This window comes from Salvelinus fontinalis, chromosome 6, assembly GCF_029448725.1.
Source record: "Salvelinus fontinalis isolate EN_2023a chromosome 6, ASM2944872v1, whole genome shotgun sequence".
NCBI lineage: Eukaryota > Metazoa > Chordata > Actinopteri > Salmoniformes > Salmonidae > Salvelinus > Salvelinus fontinalis.
The window spans coordinates 70,176,728-70,196,837 of record NC_074670.1 but is presented as its reverse complement, the minus strand read 5'-3'; the positions used below and the strand labels follow the sequence as shown (position 1 = coordinate 70,196,837).

At 42.3% G+C, this 20,110-nt stretch overlaps 1 protein-coding gene across 2 annotated transcripts in view; it reads right to left on the bottom strand.

The window, feature by feature from the left end:
- LOC129858399 (cytoplasmic FMR1-interacting protein 2) overlaps positions 1 to 19,521 on the bottom strand; it is a 47,534-nt gene extending 28,013 nt beyond the window's left edge. For both annotated transcript variants that reach the window (XM_055927587.1, XM_055927588.1), the window contains exons 1-4: positions 19,331 to 19,521; positions 2,744 to 2,893; positions 2,563 to 2,652; positions 1,575 to 1,652 (exon numbers count right to left, since the gene is read on the bottom strand). In XM_055927587.1, the coding sequence (XP_055783562.1) occupies positions 1,575 to 1,652; positions 2,563 to 2,652; positions 2,744 to 2,860 (285 nt within the window). In that variant the 5' untranslated portion in view covers positions 2,861 to 2,893; positions 19,331 to 19,521. The remainder of the gene's footprint in view (positions 1 to 1,574; positions 1,653 to 2,562; positions 2,653 to 2,743; positions 2,894 to 19,330) is intronic.
- Positions 19,522 to 20,110: the final 589 nt, after the last annotated feature.

Sequence of the window (20,110 nt, the reverse complement as noted above, 5' to 3'; positions counted from 1 at the left end):
AAGCAAACACATGATGTATCCCTGAGGCTACAAATTCAGCTCTAATACATTATAATGCTATTAACAGCTTGGTTCCTTTTCTGGCTGATAAACAGGTAACTGCCTAAATAAAGGTAACACCAACATGAAGTGACTTAATAGGGCGTTTGGCCACCACGAGCCAGAACAGTTTCAACCTTGACGTAGATTCTACAAGTGTCTGGAACTCTACTGGAGGGATGTGACACCATTCTTCCACCAGACATTCCATCATTTGGTGTTTTGTTGATGGTGGTGGAAAACGCTGACTCAGGCTCTGCTCCAGAATCTCCCATAAGTGTTAAGTTGGGTTGAGATCTGGTGACAGATGGCCATGGCGTATAGTTTACATCATTTTCATGCTCATCAAATCATTCAGTGACCACTCCTGCCCTGTGGATGGGGGTATTGTCATCCTATCCCCCACTGTTCTGGCTCGTGGTGGCCCAACGCCCCATAGTTATGGTAGCATAATGACATGCCCAGCATTTTTATACACAACCCTAAGCATGATGGGATGTTAATTGCTTTATTAACTCAGGAACCACATCTGTGTGGAAACACCTGCTTTCAATATACTTTGTATCCCTCATTTACTCAAGTGTTTCCTTTATTTTGGCAGTTAACTGTAAAGTAGACTCTGGTTGTAGAGTGGTGAGTGACGTGGTAAAAATAGACTAATTTGCATGTTTAGGGTTTAACTGTTGAAGTGAGAACAAAACAGATGAGGAACGTGTGATGAAGTCAAGGGTTATTGAAAGAGCACCCGTCTACCCTTCTCATTGCAGAGTAGGCTTGGGCGGTATACCATATACCGGAGTATTTGGAAATAGCCACGGGAAGGTATTTCAATACCTTTTTAGTTTGTTAATACATTTGAATATTTGTAATTACTTTTTATGTAAATACCTGCAGTCAACTTGTGCAATATGTTGCGTTCTTCATTTCACCTGTCACATCATTTTTCATTATGAAGCTTACCGTTAGTCCCCAGTCACGTGGTGTTTGTTTACAAGCACACAACGACGAGAGACCAGAGCTTTTTGAGTCACTCAATGTTGTGCAGCACACACCATGGGTAATCTAGCTATAGTATGGAATTCACAACTAAATGTCTGCCAGCTAAATATCTTATAACTATTAAGTTAACACCCTAACATGTGCTAAATGCTCTGTAGTTGTGCATTTAGTAGCTATCTAGCTGCGTGGTTAGCTTCTTCCAAAATCAAGCATCGCTTGGCAACAGCAGAGAATCCCCTTCTGGATCAAGGGCCTTGCTGTCTGTCTTATATTTGTTTTGTGCGTTCAGCAAACTGTGAGTAGCATTTTTTTGTTACTAGTATACTTTTATGAGCTGGGATGTCTGTCCTGCAAATAGTTTATGTCAGAGACTGTATAAAACCTTAGCAATGCGCTCGTTAGCATTTAGTTAGCATTGTCTTTGGGATACCGCCCAAGCCTATTGCAGAGTACCTTTTCTTTGTTTATACTTTCACTATCTTGTGATTGTGTGAAAGTGAGGAGAGAGAGACAGAGAGAGAGAGAGAGAGAGTTACCTGTGGTATAGCTCTTGAGCAGCTTCTCCAGGTGTAGAGCATGACAGCGTACTCATGGCCCTCCTCCAGCATCTCATTCTGGCAAGAGAGAACAGACAAAGGGGTTATACGCATTAGACACACAACACAGACCATCCTATGATGGATGCACCAAAATGTATGCATATTATCTTGATTAATCTTCACAAGTATGTTTCAAACATAGAATTGTTATTAAAATAGTGTGTTATAAAATGCTTTCTGTGTAATATCTCAATCACACGAGAATATTCACCCTAGTGAATGCACTAGTGTGGAATACACTTCTCTAGACAAATGAGGAACCTGAGGTCTCTGTTGGAAAAATAGATAATTTATCTGAATGGAACTTCCTGATTTAAAAGTGTATTTAAGAGACAGTTTCCTCTTCTGTCAGTCATATCACACTCCCTATTCATTACATTCAGGAAGAGGTCTAGCCTAGTGACTGCCTGATTCATCCCTCAGTGTGTGTGTGTGTGTGTGTGTGTGTGTGTGTGTGTGGTGTGTGTCAACAGAAACCGCTAACAAGGCCAAACCCTCAGTGCAGAAACGACAATAAAACACCCAAACACAAGGCTCTTTTGTGGTGGGTGTGTGAATGTGTGTGTGTGTGTGTGTGTGTGTGTGTGTGTGTGTGTGTGTGTGTGTGTGTGTGTGTATGTGTGTGTGTGTGTGTGTGTGTGTGTATATGTGTGTGTGTGTATGTGTATGTGTATGTGTATGTGTGTGTGTGTGTGTGTGTGTGTGTATGTGTGTGAATGTGTGTGAATGTGTGTGTGTGTGTGAATGTGTGTGTGTGTGTATTAGCCAAGAGTTGAGAATAATGATGAAAAGGATCTGAGAACCATTCCCTAACTGTTCCCATTGAAAAACTAAAGTATCCCTGTGTCCACAAAGCACAGAGGCCCAACTCCAAACCGCTCCCTCGGCCCCATTCCAAACCAATCCCTCCCGGTTGCTTCCTCACCATGCTAGAGTGGACAGTAGCCTGCTCTATATAGCGAGCTATCCCCGTCACAAACGCATTCCTGTCCTCAAAGTTTGTGTCGAAGTTAGCCTAGAGAGAACAAGAAAGAGAGAGAGAGAGTTTAGTACTCTTGCAATTAATTAGAAAACTCAAAAGTGTGTGTGTGTGTGTGGGTGTGTACCTGGTACATGATGGATGAAGGTGGAGGTTCGATGCAGGGCTGCTGGTCAGGGAGGGGCAGCTCCTCCAACAGATCCACATTAGACAGAGCATCCTCCAGGGTCACGTGGGTCGTCATGGCTACAAGAGGTCACTCACACAACCGGCCAGTCTGACAGAGAGAGAGAAGAAAACCACAAACTCTCAGTAAAAAATTATAATATTTGTTTTTTTAAAGAGGACAAATCCCAATCTATAAACCAGTATAGATTCCTTCCACCAGGAGAACTGTCATACATTGGCTGGTATTCACCCTCATTTCCTCTTTAGGAACCACTTGCTACAGCACATATCTATCTGTCTGTCTGTGCACCTGTAAATCTGTCTGTCTGTCTGTCTGTCTGTGCACTTGTATGTCTATAACCTGTACGTCTGTCTGTGTGCTTCCCTGTCTCTCAACACAGTGTGGGGAAGTGTGGGCACGCAATGTTTCCATTTTACAACTGGCAGATAAATGTCATCAGACAAACAGCCTTTGTGACACCATGAAAAGACAATAGTGAGAACAAGACATGTTGTAATGCTAGACAACGCTGTCATTCTTGAGAGCGAGAGAGAGCGAGAGAGAGCGAGAGAGAGCGAGAGAGAGAGAGCAGAGGAGCAGTAAATCGCCTGTGTTTAATTGTCGTTCAGACATGATACTGCTGAATGTTGCATAACACACTGGTATACATGATGGTATCATGTTCTGTCTGCTCTGCACTGAAACCAAACTGCTGAGTAGGCTAATTCACATGCAGACAGGTAGGTCATTAACACTTGATTGAAGATTGACAAAAATGGTGCTGAAAGGCACACCTATAGCTTACCAAACAGCACTATGGAAAGGCACACCAATAGCTTACCAAACAGCACTGCTGAAAGGCACACCTATAGCTTACCAAACAGTACTGCTGAAAGGCACACCTATAGCTTACCAAACAGCACTGCTGAAAGGCACACCTTTAGCTTACCAAACAGCACTGCTGAAAGGCACACCTATAGCTTACCAAACATCACTGCTGAAAGGCACACCTATAGCTTACCAAACAGCACTGCTGAAAGGCACACCTATAGCTTACCAAACAGCACTGCTGAAAGGCACAACTATAGCTTACCAAACAGCACTGCTGAAAGGCACACCTATAGCTTACCAAACAGCACTGCTGAAAGGCACACCAATAGCTTACCAAACAGCACTGCTGAAAGGCACATCAATCAATCGACTACACTATTGCTCTCTTGCACACAGAAGCCTTGTATACCAGATTGTCAAGAAGACCATAGACCCTTGCAGCCAGTCTGGTCTGGGTCTGAGCAGGAACAGTGTGTCTATGTCCCAAATGCCACCCTATTCCCTACATAGTGCACTATATTGGAAATAGGGTGCCATTTTGGACGATACAGTGTGTCTGGCCCGGGGCTTAGCCTCTACATCATGTGCCTCTCAGGAGTGTGTTTTTAAGTCTGATCTGACAGACAGGGATTGACACGCCTGATAAAAATCGGCTTAATTTCCTCCAGCCAGAAGAAGGAACAGTAAGGGCGACAAAGGAGGGTGAGGAGGGCAGTGGGTGAGGAGGGGAGAGCCCAGCTAACAATTCTAGGGAGAGAGAACGTTTTTGTAATGTTACCCGTAATGGTCTCCTAATGTTTGAGTGTCCCGTTTTCTGTTAGTAAGGGGAACGTTCTATGTTAGCAAAAACCTTCTGAGAACATTTTTAGCATGCTTTGGTGTTAAAGTTAGTGTCACACCGAACTTCTCTAGAACGTGGTTACAATGTTCTCAGAATTTGAGGGAGACTATTACATCAACGTTCCACCAAACCATGGTTGCCATGTTATCAGAAAATACAATATTAAATGTTCTAGATACGTTTCATGGGACGTTACAAGAACATTCATGTGTCCAGTTTTCTGAGGGTTAGAAAAATATTCCATAGGGCCTCCCGAGTGGCGCAGCTGTCTAAGGCACTGCATCGCAGTGCTAGAGGTATTACTACAGATCCGGGTTCATTCCCGGAGTCCCATAGGACGGTGCACAATTGGCCCATCATCATCCGGGTTAGGGGAGGGTTTGGCCGGGTGCCTAAGGGCTGACCCCGGTCCCCAGTTCAACGGTGTATCCTCCGACACATTGGTGCTGCTGGCTTCCGGGTTAAGCTGGCAGGTGTTAAGGAGCGCGGTTAGACGGGTCATATTTCGTAGGACGCATGACTCTACCTTCGCCTCTACCAAGCCCGTTGGGAAGTTGCAGCGATGAGAAACATTCCATCAATGTTCCACAAAAACAAAAAAAAATCACTGTAACAGAATTACGGAAACTGAATTGGCTACAATGGCAAATCATAATCACAAACCACAGTTGGGTCAATCCTAATTTGAGATCTACAAACACTCCTAACTCATATTTATGTATAACTGATGCATTGATATTAGGTCTGTCCTCGACTAAAAAAATAATCGTGGAAGAAAATTTAAACGTGTATTTTTGTTGCCCGTCACTACTTCAGAAGAGAGGCATTTGAACGTAAACATTTATTTGTATCAAAATGCGTTTTTTGGCAGGAATGTCTTCTGGAACATGTGAACTTTCATGTGTCTTAATAACAAACGTGTATGCCATCTGTAGATAAGAATAAAATTGTTAAATTACAGGCCTAGTTGATTTAGCCACAGAAAAAGTCAGGAACCTTCCTACTAGCCATGATTGGCTGAAATAATGGATGGGCTGGACATGCCGAAAGATGAGCTCGGATAGGTCTGCCATTTAGGTAATCCTTTCTAATGCAGCTTTTTTGAAAGATATCATGAAGAACTGCTAAAGTGTTGCTAATGCTCTCCACTTTCTAGAGGACCATGTTTTGAAAACAGTGGCATGTCCGGTGGAAACAGAGTATTATACTGCCCTACCAAGCAAAAAGGCTTAGCTGCACAATTAGTCAAAAAATAGTTAGTCATTTTTGCTACATTAAATACATGCTTAATGATGTGGACAAGTATCCTGCCTCTATTGTATTGTGTTTTGGAGAAAATGGGGGTCATATTAACAGTAACTGCAATAAATTACTATGGAAACAAGGTAAATAAAAGCCCTTTTTCTCAGTTCCATGCTATGAGCAGTTACTGCCTTTTTGCTTGGTAAGGCAGTATAGCTAAGGAGAAAATGCAGGCGTTTGATTGCAAATATGCAGATGAAATCTTCAAATTTATGGCATCCATGACAGAGAGGGAGAAGTGTTCATCCATGTATACGGACAAGAGAGTCTAGCTAGCTACATTTTCAGACATAAATTGTTAGGAAGTCGTTTTCATTGCAAGTTACAGCATACTGTTAGCTGGCTAGCTAACGTTAGCTGGCTAGCTAACGTTAGCTGGCTAGCTAACGTTAGCTGGCTAGCTAACGTTAGCTGGCTAGCTAACGTTAGCTGGCTAGCTAACGTTAGCTGGCTAGCTAACGTTAGCTGGCTAGCTAACGTTAGCTGGCTAGCTAACGTTAGCTGGCTAGCTAACGTTAGCTGGCTAGCTAACGTTAGCTGGCTAGCTAACGTTAGCTGGCTAGCTAACGTTAGCTGGCTAGCTAACGTTAGCTGGCTGTCTCGTTAGCCAACGTTACGTGTATGACCTGTGTAGCAATATTATTTGTGTCTCAGCCATTTGCATTGCTAATTATAGCCTAATGTTAGCTACCTAGCTAACATTGAATCGAGTTGATTAGCTTTAGCTACCTGCAGATTCATGCAGGGTAGTAACATTATGAGTTGGGATTATGGTTCATTGTTTAGCTAGCTAGCTACATGTCTAAACAAAGATTCCACTATGCAAGTAACCATTTCCCTGTACCGTTTACATCTTCTGTATCCTGTGCATGTGACAAACGTTGATTTTATTTGATATAGTGTTTGTTTACCAGAGACAGTAATGTGAAGAACAACATAACCTGCACCAAGGTCAAATTAGGATATAACATTAGGCCAACGATGTCCAAATTGTTCTGGTAGAATGCCCTGCTTTTATTTTGTCACACTCACAACCGTAAGCCATTTTCCGTAATTAGCATGCCATTAACTTAAAAATGATGAGTTTATTTTCCTGTAATAATAAATACAAATTAGCTCAAGTTAAGACGTTGTCAGCTATATATGATATGGTCATTACTTGAACTGACTAGTCAGCTAACGTAACGTTTGTTAGCTACCTAGAAACTAACCAAAACATTGTTGCCTGGTTTGCGAGATTGACATATACTACATTCATTTTCAAACGGATTGGTTTATTGGTGTTAAAATACACCAGTTATGCTGTTTCGGACCACCAGGCTGCTGATGTCATGCCTGTCATTTAACGTATTTATACTTTTTCATAACAACGACAAGTTTGATAGACTGTTCATGATGTCACTGCGACAACTATGCGTAATCTGGTGCGCATACTTACTCAACATTGACAGGAGCGCTCAAAAGAAAAGACAATTACTAAATTGACAAAACACACAAGATAAACATTGTTTGGGCGCTCTGCGAACGTCTCCACTCCGACAATGAGAACTGTAAAAGACTGGAATAATAATAACAGATATTACCGTAACTAAACAAACATTGTAGATTAGAAATTATAAGAATTAACGGTAAATGTACTACTGGTGATATGTAATGGGGAATTGATAGACACTAACAATCAAACAATGAAGTTATGAAACAATTAATGTGCACAAATTAGCGGGAGAGAGGGCATTCTGGAGAGAGATGTGCATTGAGCAGCCACACTCCCCTTCTTCTTGGACTGTGCCTCCACTGTGGATCAGTCTCAGCCTCCGCAATGATGAATTAGTTCACTGAGATGGACTCTGACAGGTGTCTCGTGTGCCATAAAAAACTATATATTATAGATTATATATATATATATATATAAAGTGCCAGTCAAAAGTTTGGACACATCTTCTCATTCAAGGGTTTTTCTTTATTTTTACTATTTTCTACATTGTAGAATAATAGTGAAGACATCAAAACTATTAAATAACATAAGGAATTATGTAGAACCCCCCAAAAAGTTATAGAAATCAAATATTTTATAGTCTTCAAAGTAGTCACCCTTTGCCTTGACAGATTTGCAAACTCTTGGCATTATCAACCAGCATCACCTGGAATGCTTTTCCAACAGTCTTGGAGTTCCCACATATGCTGAACACTTGTTGGCTGCTGTTCCTTGACTCAACTCTTCACCAAACCATCTCAATTGGGTTGAGGTCAGGTAACTGACCTTCATGTCTTAAAGTAATGATGGACTGCTGTTTCTCTTTGCTTATTTGAGCTGTTCTTGCCATAATATGGACTTGGTCTTTTACCAAATAGGGCTATCTTCTGTAAACCACACCTACCTTGTCACAACACAACTGATTGGCTCAAACGCATTAAGAAGGAAAGAAATTCCACAAATTAACTTTTAACAAGGCACACATGTTATATGAAATGCACTCCAGGTGACTACCTCAAAAAGCTGGTTGAGAGAATGCCAAGAGTGTGCATAGCTGTCATCAAGGCAAAGGGTGGCTACTTTGAAGAATCTCAAATATAAATATATTTTGATTTGTTTAACAATTTTATGGTTACTATATGATTCCATATGTTGTTATATAATGGTTTTGATGATCTTCACTATTATTCAACAATGTAGAAAATAGTAAAAATAAAGAAAAACCCTTGAATGAGTAGATGTGTCCAAACTTTTGACTGGTACTGTATATGTGCTACTGCTCAACTAAAAAAATTCTCAGTCGACCGACAGCCTAACCACAAGTCGAATAATTGAGGTCAGTCCTAATTGATAGATAATGTGGAAATCTCAATTATGCAAAGATTGGCAATCTGTGTCATGTAGTGGGAGTGGGGCAAAATAAGAGTAAGAGGGGGAGGAGGGTGACTAAGTGTAGGAGGATGAGTGACTGTAGACGGAGGAGGAGGGGGAGGGGGGTGACTAAGTGTAGGAGGATGAGTGACTGTAGACGGAGGAGGGGGAGGGGGGTGACTAAGTGCAGGAGGAGGAGTGACTGTAGACAGAGGAAGAGGGGGAACTGAGTGTAGGAGGAGTGACTGTAAATAGAGGAGGAGGGAGAGGAGGGGGACTGAGTGTAGGAGGAGTGACTGTAATGGAGGAGGAGGGGAGGAGAGGGGCTGAGTGTAGGAGGAGTGACTGTAGATGGAGGAGGGGGGAACTGAGTGTAGGAGGAGGAGGAGGAGAGGGGCTGAGTATAGGAGGAGGAGTGACTGTAGATGGAGGAGGGGGGAACTGAGTGTAGGAGGAGGAGGAGGAGAGGGGCTGAGTATAGGAGGAGGAGTGACTGTAGACGGAGGAGGGGGGAACTGAGTGTAGGAGGAGGAGAGGGACTGAGTATAGGAGGAGGAGTGACTGTAGACGGAGGAGGAGGGGGACTGAGTAGGAGGAGGAGTGACTGTAGACGGAGGAGGAGGGGGACTGAGTGTAGGAGGAGGAGTGACTGTAGACGGAGGAGGGGGAGGCGAGGGGCTGAGTATAGGGGGAGTGACTATAGATGGAGGATGGGGGAGGAGGGGCTGAGTGTAGGAGGAGGAGTGACTGTAGATGGAGGATGGGGGAGGAGGGGGCTGAGTGGAGGAGGAGGAGTGAGATAGATATATCTCTATCCAAGCCATTCCTTATCATCTCCAGCCCTATACAGGATGAGAAGCTAGTCTAAGGCACGTGCCAAACTCATTCCACAGAGGGTGGAGTGTCTGCGAGTTTTCGCTCCTCACTTGACATTGACTGATGAATTAAGGTCACTAAATAGTAAAGAACTCCCCTCACCTGGTTATCTAGGTCTTAATTGAAAGGAATAACGAAAAACCCGCAGACACTAGGCCATTCATGGAATGAGTTTGACACCCCTGGTCTAAGGAGAGCAGTGAGAGTAGAGTGATGTGGGCATTAATTGATTTGTATTCCTTTGTGATATGCATTTATGACTACTGTTGAGTCAAGTTTAGATATCATGAAAATAAAGCACATTTGAGAGGCAAAAAGGATGTGTGATAGTAAGAAAGAAAGGAGAGAGAGAGAGAGAGAAAGTGTGTCACGTCCGGGTCACACAACTCAATGGGTTTCCCTCGGGGCATCCTCAAAATTTGCTACCATCCTCGCCTCACACTGAGCGCACGAGGCACACACACACACACACACACACACACACACACACACACACACACACACACACACACACACACACACACACACACACACACACACACACAGAATATATGGACTGTTTATGAGTGACATAGTGGAACACAGACAGAGGAATTCATATTCAGGGAGATATGATGGTTTGGACTGTGTGTGTGGGGGTGGGGGCAGACAACTATCCTCCCACTACAACAGTAACTCCCTCATGTCACAAATCTCCATTCCAACCAACTAACAACAATGCACACCTCATGAATATTCCTGAGCAAAATACATTTGGGAGGTCACATGACCCAACCTAGTGACAGATTCAGAGAAAAGACAGGGCCAAGGAATGTTGTTGCCAGGTAGGCCGCTTTCCTCGGGCTTCAATACATTCAAGGTAGTGGTAGTGTAGTGTGTAGACTACTATCTATGGTTGGGATTCAAGGTGGTGGTTATTGATAACTGGCCATGCAATCACCAATGAATCGGTGCTCAGTTTATCACTTATTAGTTCAAAAACTGAGAGGGAATAAACCAATAGGACTGGAAACAGGGTGTCGGACAGCATCTATATTAACACAGTGATGATGTCAGCACGCAGCAAGTGTAATGGCTACCCACACAATTGGTTAACGGATTCTATACATATACAGTGCAGGATTGATGAAATACGGACACATTCCTTCATCTTTCAGTAGCTTCAGCCCAACATCACACACACACACTTATTCTGTCCATCTCCAATAAGCTACCAAGGAAAGGGCTAGCCCATATTAATATACAGTGCATTCAGAAAGTATTCAGACCCCTTCCCTTTTCCACATTTTGTTACGTTACAGCCTTATTCTAAAATGGATTCAATAAATAAAAATGTCCTTATCAATCTACACACAATACCCCATAATGACATCACAATACCTCATAATGAGAAAATGAGAAAATGAAAACCAGTTTTTGGAAATGTTTGCAAATGTATTAAAAATAAAGAACAGAAATACCTTATTTACATAAGTATTCAGACTCTTTACTATGAGACTAGAAATTGAGCTCAGGTGCATCTTGTTTCCATTGATCATCCTTGAGATATTTCTACAACTTGGTTGGGGTCCAACTGTGGTAAATTCAATGGATTAGACATGATTTAGAAAGGCACACACCGGTCTATATAAGGTCCCACAGTTGACAGTGCATATCAGAGCAAAAAACAAAGCATAAATTCTCTGTAGAGCTCAGAGACAGGATTCTGTCGAAGGACAGAATGGGGGAAGGGTACCAAAAAATGTCTGCGGCATTGAAGGTCCCCAAGAACACAATGGACTCCATCATTTTCAAACGGAAGAAATTTGGAAACACCAAGACTCTTCCTAGAGCTGGCCGTCGAGCCAAACTGAGCAATCGGGGGAGAAGGCCTTGGTCAGGGAGGTGATGGTCACTCTGACAGAGCTCCAGAGTTCCTCTGCGGAGATGGGAGAACCTTCCAGAAGGACAACCATCTCTGCAGCACTCTACCATTCAAGCCTACAGTGGGGCAAAAAAGTATTTAGTCAGCCACCAATTGTGCAAGTTCTCCCACTTAAAAAGATGAGAGAGGCCTGTAATTTTCATCATAGGTACACTTCAACTATGACAGACAAAATGAGAAAAAAAAATCCAGAAAATCACATTGTAGGATTTTTTATGAATTTATTTACAAATTATGGTGGAAAATAAGTATTTGGTCACCTACAAACAAGCAAGATTTCTGGCTCTCACAGACCTGTAACTTCTTCTTTAAGAGGCTCCTCTGTCCTCCACTCGTTACCTGTATTAATGGCACCTGTTTGAACTTGTTATCAGTATAAAAGACACCTGTCCACAACCTCAAACAGTCACACTCCAAACTCCACTAGGGCCAAGAACAAAGAGCTGTCAAAGGACACCAGAAACAAAATTGTAGACCTGCACCAGGCTGGGAAGACTGAATCTGCAATAGGTAAGCAGCTTGGTTTGAAGAAATCAACTGTGGGAGCGATTATTAGGAAATGGAAGACATACAAGACCACTGATAATCTCCCTCGATCTGGGGCGCCACGCAAGATCTCACCCCGTGGGGTCAAAATGATCACAAGAACGGTGAGCAAAAATCCCAGAACCACACGGGGGGCCCTAGTGAATGACCTGCAGAGAGCTGGGACCAAAGTAACAAAGCCTACCATCAGTAACACACTACGCCGCCAGGGACTCAAATCCTGCAGTGCCAGACTTGTCCCCCTGCTTAAGCCAGTACATGTCCAGGCCCGTCTGAAGTTTGCTAGAGAGCATTTGGATGATCCAGAAGAAGATTGGGAGAATGTCATATGGTCAGATGAAACCAAAATATAACTTTTTGGTAAAAACTCAACTCGTCTTGTTTGGAGGACAAAGAATGCTGAGTTGCATCCAAAGAACACCATACCTACTGTGAAGCATGGGGGTGGAAACATCATGCTTTGGGGCTGTTTTTCTGCAAAGCGACCAGGACGACTGATCCGTGTAAAGGAAAGAATGAATGGGGCCATGTATCGAGAGATTTTGAGTGAAAACGTGGTCCCGTGTGGCTCAGTTGGTAGAGCATGGCACTTGCAACGCCAGGGTTGTGGGTTCAATTCCCACGGGGGGACCAGGGTGAATATGTATGAAATTTCCAATTTGTAAGTCGCTCTGGATAAGAGCGTCTGCTAAATGACTTAAATGTAAATGTAAAACCTCCTTCCATCAGCAAGGGCATTGAAGATGAAACGTGGCTGGGTCTTTCAGCATGACAATGATCCCAAACACACCGCCCGGGCAATGGAGGGGCTTCGTAAGAAGCATTTCAAGGCCCTGGGGTGGCCTAGCCAGTCTCCAGATCTCAACCCCATAGAAAATCTTTGGAGGGAGTTGAAAGTCCGTGTTGCCCAGCAACAGCCCCAAAACATCACTGCTCTAGAGGAGATCTGCATGGAGGAATGGGCCAAAATACCAGCAACAGTGTGTGAAAACCTTGTGAAGACTTACAGAAAACATTTGACCTCTGTCATTGCCAACAAAGGGTATATAACAAAGTATTGAGATAAACTTTTGTTATTGACCAAATACTTATTTTCCACCATAATTTGCAAATAAATTAATAAAAAATCCTACAATGTGATTTTCTGGATTTTTTTTCTCATTTTGTCTGTCATAGTTGAAGTGTACCTATGATGAAAATTACAGGCCTCTCATCTTTTTAAGTGGGAGAACTTGCACAATTGGTGGCTGACTAAATACTTTTTTGCCCCACTGTATATGGTAGAGTGGCCATACGGAAGCCACTCCTCAGTAAAAGACAGATGACAGCCCGCTTGGAGTTTATCAAAAAGCACCTAAAGGACTCTCAGACCATGAGAAACAAGATTCTCTGGTCTGATAAAACCAAGATTGAACTCTTTGGCCTGAATGCCAAGCGTCACGTCTGGAGGAAACGGGGCACCATCCCTATGGTGAAGCATGGAGGTAGCAGCATCATGCTGTGGTGATGTTTTTCAGCGGCAGGGACTGAGAGACTAGTCATGATTGAGGGAAAGATGAACGGAGCAAAGTACAGAGAGATCCTTCTCCCCCAATTGCTCATTTTGGCCGGGCGGCCAGCTCAAGGAAGAGTCTTGGTGGTTCCAAATTTCTTCCACTTAAGAATGATGGTGGCCACTGTGTTCTTGGGGACCTTCAATGCTGCAGAAATGTGTTGGTTCCCTTCCCCAGATCTGTACCTCGACACAATCCTGTCTCGGAGCTCTATGGTCAATTCCTTCAACCTCATGGCTTAGTTTTTGTTCTGACATGCACTGTCAACTGTGGGACCTTATATAGACAGGTGTGTGCCTTTCCAAATAATTTCCAATCAATTGAATTTACCACAGGTGGACTCAAATCAAGTTGTTGAAACATCTCAAAGATGATAAATGGAAACAAGATGCACCTGAGCTCAATTTCGAGTCTCATAGCAAAGGGTCAGAACACTTATGTAAATAATGTATCTGTTTTTATTTTAAATGAATTTGCTAAAATGTCTAAATCCTGTTTTCGCTTTGTCATTATGGGGTCTTGTGTGTAGATTGCTGAGTTTTTTTTATTTATTTATCCATTTTATAATTAGGCTGTAACGTAAAAAAAAATGTGTTGAAGTGTTGTGGTTGCAAGTTCACCTGACTCGTCTAAACCTCCTCTTTGGGGTGCTGCTATAGGCCAACAAGTGCTAACAGTGCTTCTAAGTGCTAACAGCGCTGCTAAGTGCTAACAGCGCTGCTAAGTGCTAACAGCGCTGCTAAGTGCTAACAGCGCTGCTAAGTGCTAACAGCTCTGCTAAGTGTGCTGCTAAGTGCAAACAGTCAGTATTTAGATAATAAGTGTGCAATGCTTGATAATGTGTGTGATTACAGAGAGGTATATTTTTAGTGTTGTATCTGTCACATCTACTTGCATTGATCATATCTTCACTAACGCTGCATTGCTTTAATCCAAAGCAATATCAGTTTCCATTGGCTGTAGTGACCATAAGGGGAAAAGGGATACCTTGTCAGTTGCACAAATGAAATGTGTTCAACTGAAATGTGTCTTCTGCATTCAACCCAACCCCTCTGAATCAGCAAGGTGTGTGGGGCTGCCTTAAATCGACGTCCACATCGTCGGCACCCAGGGAACAGTTGTTAATGAGGGTGAACTGGGGCAGAACGGTTGATTTTTCCACATTGCCGGCTTGGGGATTCGAACCAACTACCCTCTGCCCCTTATTGCTGGGAGCCAAATTCTTCACCCACAGTCTACTCTAGTAATCCTCACATACTGTAAGTAGTTGATGGTTAAATGCTTTGTCCGGCATGCTGAGAAGATCCTACATTAGTCTAATTTCTAGCCAAACAGTTAAGAGAAATTAGGACTAATGTAGGATCTTCTCAGTGTGCCGGACAAAGCATTTAACTATCAAGTACTTAAAGTATTTGAGGATTACTAGAGTAGACTGTGGGTGAAGAATTTGGCTCCCAGCAATAAGGATTTTTTTGAATGAAGGACAGAAAATGACGATGTAACTGAATGTTTACATTACCAGAGCATAATGAACAACTGAGTGTGAACACTATTTACAATTTAAAATGCGAAGGGGACAGCTTTTTGGCAATAACAACGAAACCCAAAGTGCCAAAGTTTGGGCCTAAAGTAATACAAAATAAATGTGTCCCCCCACAGGCGTGGAAGGAAGCTAAAGTAATTCCACTGCCTAAAAATAGTAAAGCACCCTTTGCTGGATCTAACAGCCACCCAATCAGTTTGCTGCTTGTTCTTAGTAAACTGATGGAGAGGATCGTGTTGACCAAATACAATGCTATTTTTTAGAGTACAAATGAATTGCAGACTTTCAGCATGCATATAATATAGAGAAGGCCACTCAACTTGTACTGTACTCACTCAGATGACAGATGATTGGTTAAAAGAAATAGAAAAAAGATGACAGTTGGAGCTGTATTGTCAGATTTCAGTACAGTCTTTGATGTTATTGATCATAAATTGTTATCACATGGTTGGAGAGTTATTTATCCAATAGAACCCAGAGAGTGTTCTTCAATGGAAGCTTCTCTAACATCCGATATGTGACCGACCTCAAGCACCCAAGCTAACTAGCTACTTCCAGACACAAATGAGAGAACAGCTCACGGAACATTACTCACCCTATCAGAGTTGGTTAGGCTGTTACGTTATCCAGAGCGTTGGTAACTGCAACTGTGCTGTCAGATTTTTCGGTTGTAAATTCAGATCGTTTCGCTCTCGGAGCGTTCAGTGCGCTTTGGCCAATGAGTAAGGTTGATCCGAACGTTCTAACCTCACAACGGCAGTCAAGCACCCAAGCTAACACTGGCTTGCTTGTTAGCTACTTCCAGACAAATGAGAACACCCCACTCTGACCATTTTACTCCCCCTAGCAGAGCTGGTTAGGCTGTTTTCATGTTATCCAGAGCTTTGGTGACTGTAACTGTGCTGCTAGCAACAATTTAATTGTGCTTTTTTGCCGACGTTTACTGACACCGGCCATATTCTTCCATTATTCTGCGCTCTGGCACACTCAGAGGAGAGTGAAATCAGAGTAGATGACCAGACTGAATTTACAAACGCATACAAAATGGTTAACAATAAACCATAATCCCAACTCATGACGTTACTACCCTGCACGAATAGATAGATAGTGAGCCAGAAAGCTAATGTTAGCTAGCTAACAGTACACTTTAACTTGAAATGAAACCACTTTCTGTCAAAATTAGAAACATGTATTATCTGAAAATGTAGCTAGCTAGACTATCATTCATGGATGGATGTGTCTACTGTCGGATGCCATGGTTGCCCTTAGTTTGAAGATGTAATCAGGAGACAGGTGTTTTCTCCATCTCCTTAGCCATCATACTCGAATTCCACTGACTTCAAAACTCGGTCCTCCAGAAAGTGGAGAGAATCACTTAGGCAGTTTTACTACGCGATACGTGTAAAAAAAAAGAAAAAGCCGCGTTAGACAGGATTACCTACACATACTGACCAGCTCAAATAGACAGAACCATGCTATATGGCAGACCAATCCAAACTCATCTCTCGGCATGTCCAGCCCACTCATTATCTCAGCCAATCATGGCTAGCGGGAAGGTTGCTATCTTTTCTGTGGCTAAACCAACTAGGCTCGTAATTTAACAATTTTATTTGTATTTACAGATTGCATACAAGTTTGTTATTAAGCCACATGAAAGTTCACATGTTCGAGAAGGCATTTCTGCCAAAAACTTTTTTTAATCAAAATGCGTTTTATGTTCAAACGGTTCTCCTGTGAAGTAGTGACCCACGACATATGCCTAGTTTCCTGAAATGGGTCACACTTGAACAGTGCGGTGTCCTTCAGGGCAGTTGCCTTGGGCCGTTACTCTTCGCTATTTGATTTGCTACTGGTCTTACACAAAGGTAGAATGGCTATGTACGTGGATCAATCCACATTCTACATCCCAGCACCCAAAGCCAGTGAGCTCACTGAAATTCTAAATAAGGAGTTACAGTCAGTATTCGAATAGGTGATTAATAATAAACTGGTATTAAATACATCTAAAACTAAATGCATTGTATTTGGTTCAAAACATTCTCTAAGACCTCAACTGGAGTTGTACATAAAGGGTGTGACCATTGATAAAGTTGAAGAAGCTAAACTTCTAGGTATAACATTGGATGGTCATTTACCATGGTAAAGTTATTTTAAAAAATTGTTTTAAAATCCTTATTGCTGGGAGAAAAATTCAAAGTTGTTGTGAAGATGGGGAGAGTTATGTATGTTACATAAAAAGATGTTCTGCATTTTTTACACAAAATCAACTGTACTAGTTGTTCAGGCTCTGGTCTTGTCCCATCTTGATTAATGTCTGGTAATATGGTCAAAAAATTACAGACTGTCTAGATAATCAAATAACATTCAGCTCAAACAGTTGTCTTGTTAGTCATTGCATTTCAAATGTGTGTGACTGTCCTTGTCTATCAGTGTTTTGTTACTTGTCATGTTTTGTGTTTTTTGTGGACCCCAGAAAAAGTAGCTGCTGCTTCTTCAAAAGTTAAATGGGGATCCAAATAAACAAATCTTTCAAGTATTACAGTCAAACAAAGTAAAATGGTTATTAATTATTTGAAAGGTGGGGAAAAACATTAATTTGAGGTTAGAGAATCGATAGGCTACATAATGGAAGACGGTGAACCTGCCATCCGTGCATCAGGCTAGAACAGCATCATGGGCCTGGGTTGGAAGGACGCATTTTACAATCAACATTTGTCTACATTGATATTTGTAAACCTGCCTTTTGTCAATGAGGTGATGCTTAACAAAAACAGTGTAACAAATTGCTGATAGACCACTTAAAGTCCTATTAGAAAATATAATGAACAAAAATGTAAAACGCAACCTGCAACAATTTGAAATACTATGCTGATGTAACAGTATAACTTTAAACCGTCCTCTCGCCCCGACACGGGCGCGAACCAGGGACCCTCTGCACACATCAACAACAGACACCCACGAAGCGTAGTTACCCATCGCTCCACAAAAGCCGCGGCCCTTGCAGAGCAAGGTGCAACACTACTTCTAGGTTTCAGAGCAAGTGACGTACCTGATTGAAACGCTAGTAGCGCGTACCCGCTAACTAGCTAGCCATTTCACATCCGTTACAGTTCACATACATAAATCAGTCAATAGAAATACATGCATTATGCCCTAATCTATGGATTTCACATGACTGGGCAGGGGCACAGCGATGGGTGAACCTGGGAGGGTATAGGCCCACCCACTTGGGAGCCAGGCCCAGCCAATCAGAATGAGGTTTTCCCCACAAAAGGACTTTATTAACACCCCCCCCCCCCCGCCCTTTAAAACGATGTTGGAGGTGGCTTATGATAGACAAATTAACATTACATTCTCTGGCAACAGCTCTGGTGGACATTCCTGCAGTCAGCAAGCCAATTGCATGCTCCCTCAAAACTTGAGACATCTGTGGCATTGTGTTGTGTGACAAAACAGCTAATTTTAGAGTGGCCTTTATTTGTCCCCAGCACAAGGTGCATCTGTGTAATGATCATGCTGTTTAATCAGCTTCTTGATGTGCCACACCTGTCAGGTGGATGGATTATATTGACAAAGGATACAATTATCACCAACAGAGATGTAAAAAATGTGTGCACAAAATTTGAGAGAAATAAGCTTTTGTGCATATGGTACATTTCTGGGATCTTTTATTTCAGCTCATGGGACCAGCACTTTACATATTGCGTTAATATTTTTGATCAGTGGTAAGATAAAAAAAATATATAAACTATAAGGAATTTAGTCTACGGGTAGAGCACACGTTAAAGAGCTAACCTCCACTAGCTGTAGCCAATATATCTATCGGAACATTTACCTATAAAATAACAATTGTATAAATGTATGTTTTATTAAGACAATCAAATGTATTGGGTGATATTCATATCACCCGTAGTCTCTTCATGTAAAAATTAAGAAAACGCATTTTTTCCTATAGCCACTGCCACCCCACCCATCTCTCGTAGTATGACGCTATCAATACACTGCCTGAAATAACGGGGGGGGGTTCATTCACATCACCGAATAAGTGAAGAGGCAAACGGTCGCAAAAATGAATGATCGAATCCGATGCGTTTGTTTTCAATGTAAAAAAGAAACAGACGTTAATTGCTTCCAATGGTAAAATGATGGTGCACCATGCAAGAGAGTGGAAACACACCGCAGGTTCTCTACATCCATCGCAGCCTCCGGTCGAGAAGCGAGCGTAGGCTACCCGCACATATTTGCCGTGTGCTGGCAGCATATTCCGTTACATTTTGCACTTACCTGCAACTTGCATGTCCGTCCAGGAAAATTTGGGCGGACAATGTCGAACTCCGCGACGAAAATCCAATGTTTTACTGACGTTTTTTCTGGCCTTTTCCCCGATTGATGATCTCGTTTCTCTCAGCGCCTATCCGTTATAATCCACCCCACACAAAGAGCAGAAAATGGCTGCAAGTGCATTTCCTTAAAGAGACAGTTACTCACACACAGGCAGGAGGATGGAACTGTGGTGCTGAATATGGCCAATGTTGTTGCACAGACCAACACTCTACCTTGCGATGATGCTTTTGTATCGTCAAAATAAAACAATATATTTGCAATGTCGCCTATCTATCGCTATTCTCTACAAACTATTCCCCTTGAAATTATATCATAGCCATTAGGACAACATTGAAACGTGCTTCACATTCTTCCCCATTTCCATTTGATTGGATATTGCAGGATATTACTTACTTACCATGCACAGCACAGGCACCTCAATGACCCGGTTTCCAGGACAGATGGTGTCAAACTGAACTTTGATCACATCAACTACACAGGATACAGCGTCCAGTCCTTGACATAACTGTATAGGCCTAGTATGCCATCTTAGAGGCACAGGTGTTTTTAGAAGAAATATTTTGAGTATTTCATTCAGTCACCTTACAATGGATTGTATAGAGATTTAATGGAATAGCCCTAAAACTGCACAGGTACCCTACTGTATGGAGTTATCGATATCTATCTACGCCTGTATATGTCGATCTATCTCTATTTATCTATTATATTCATCTACATACA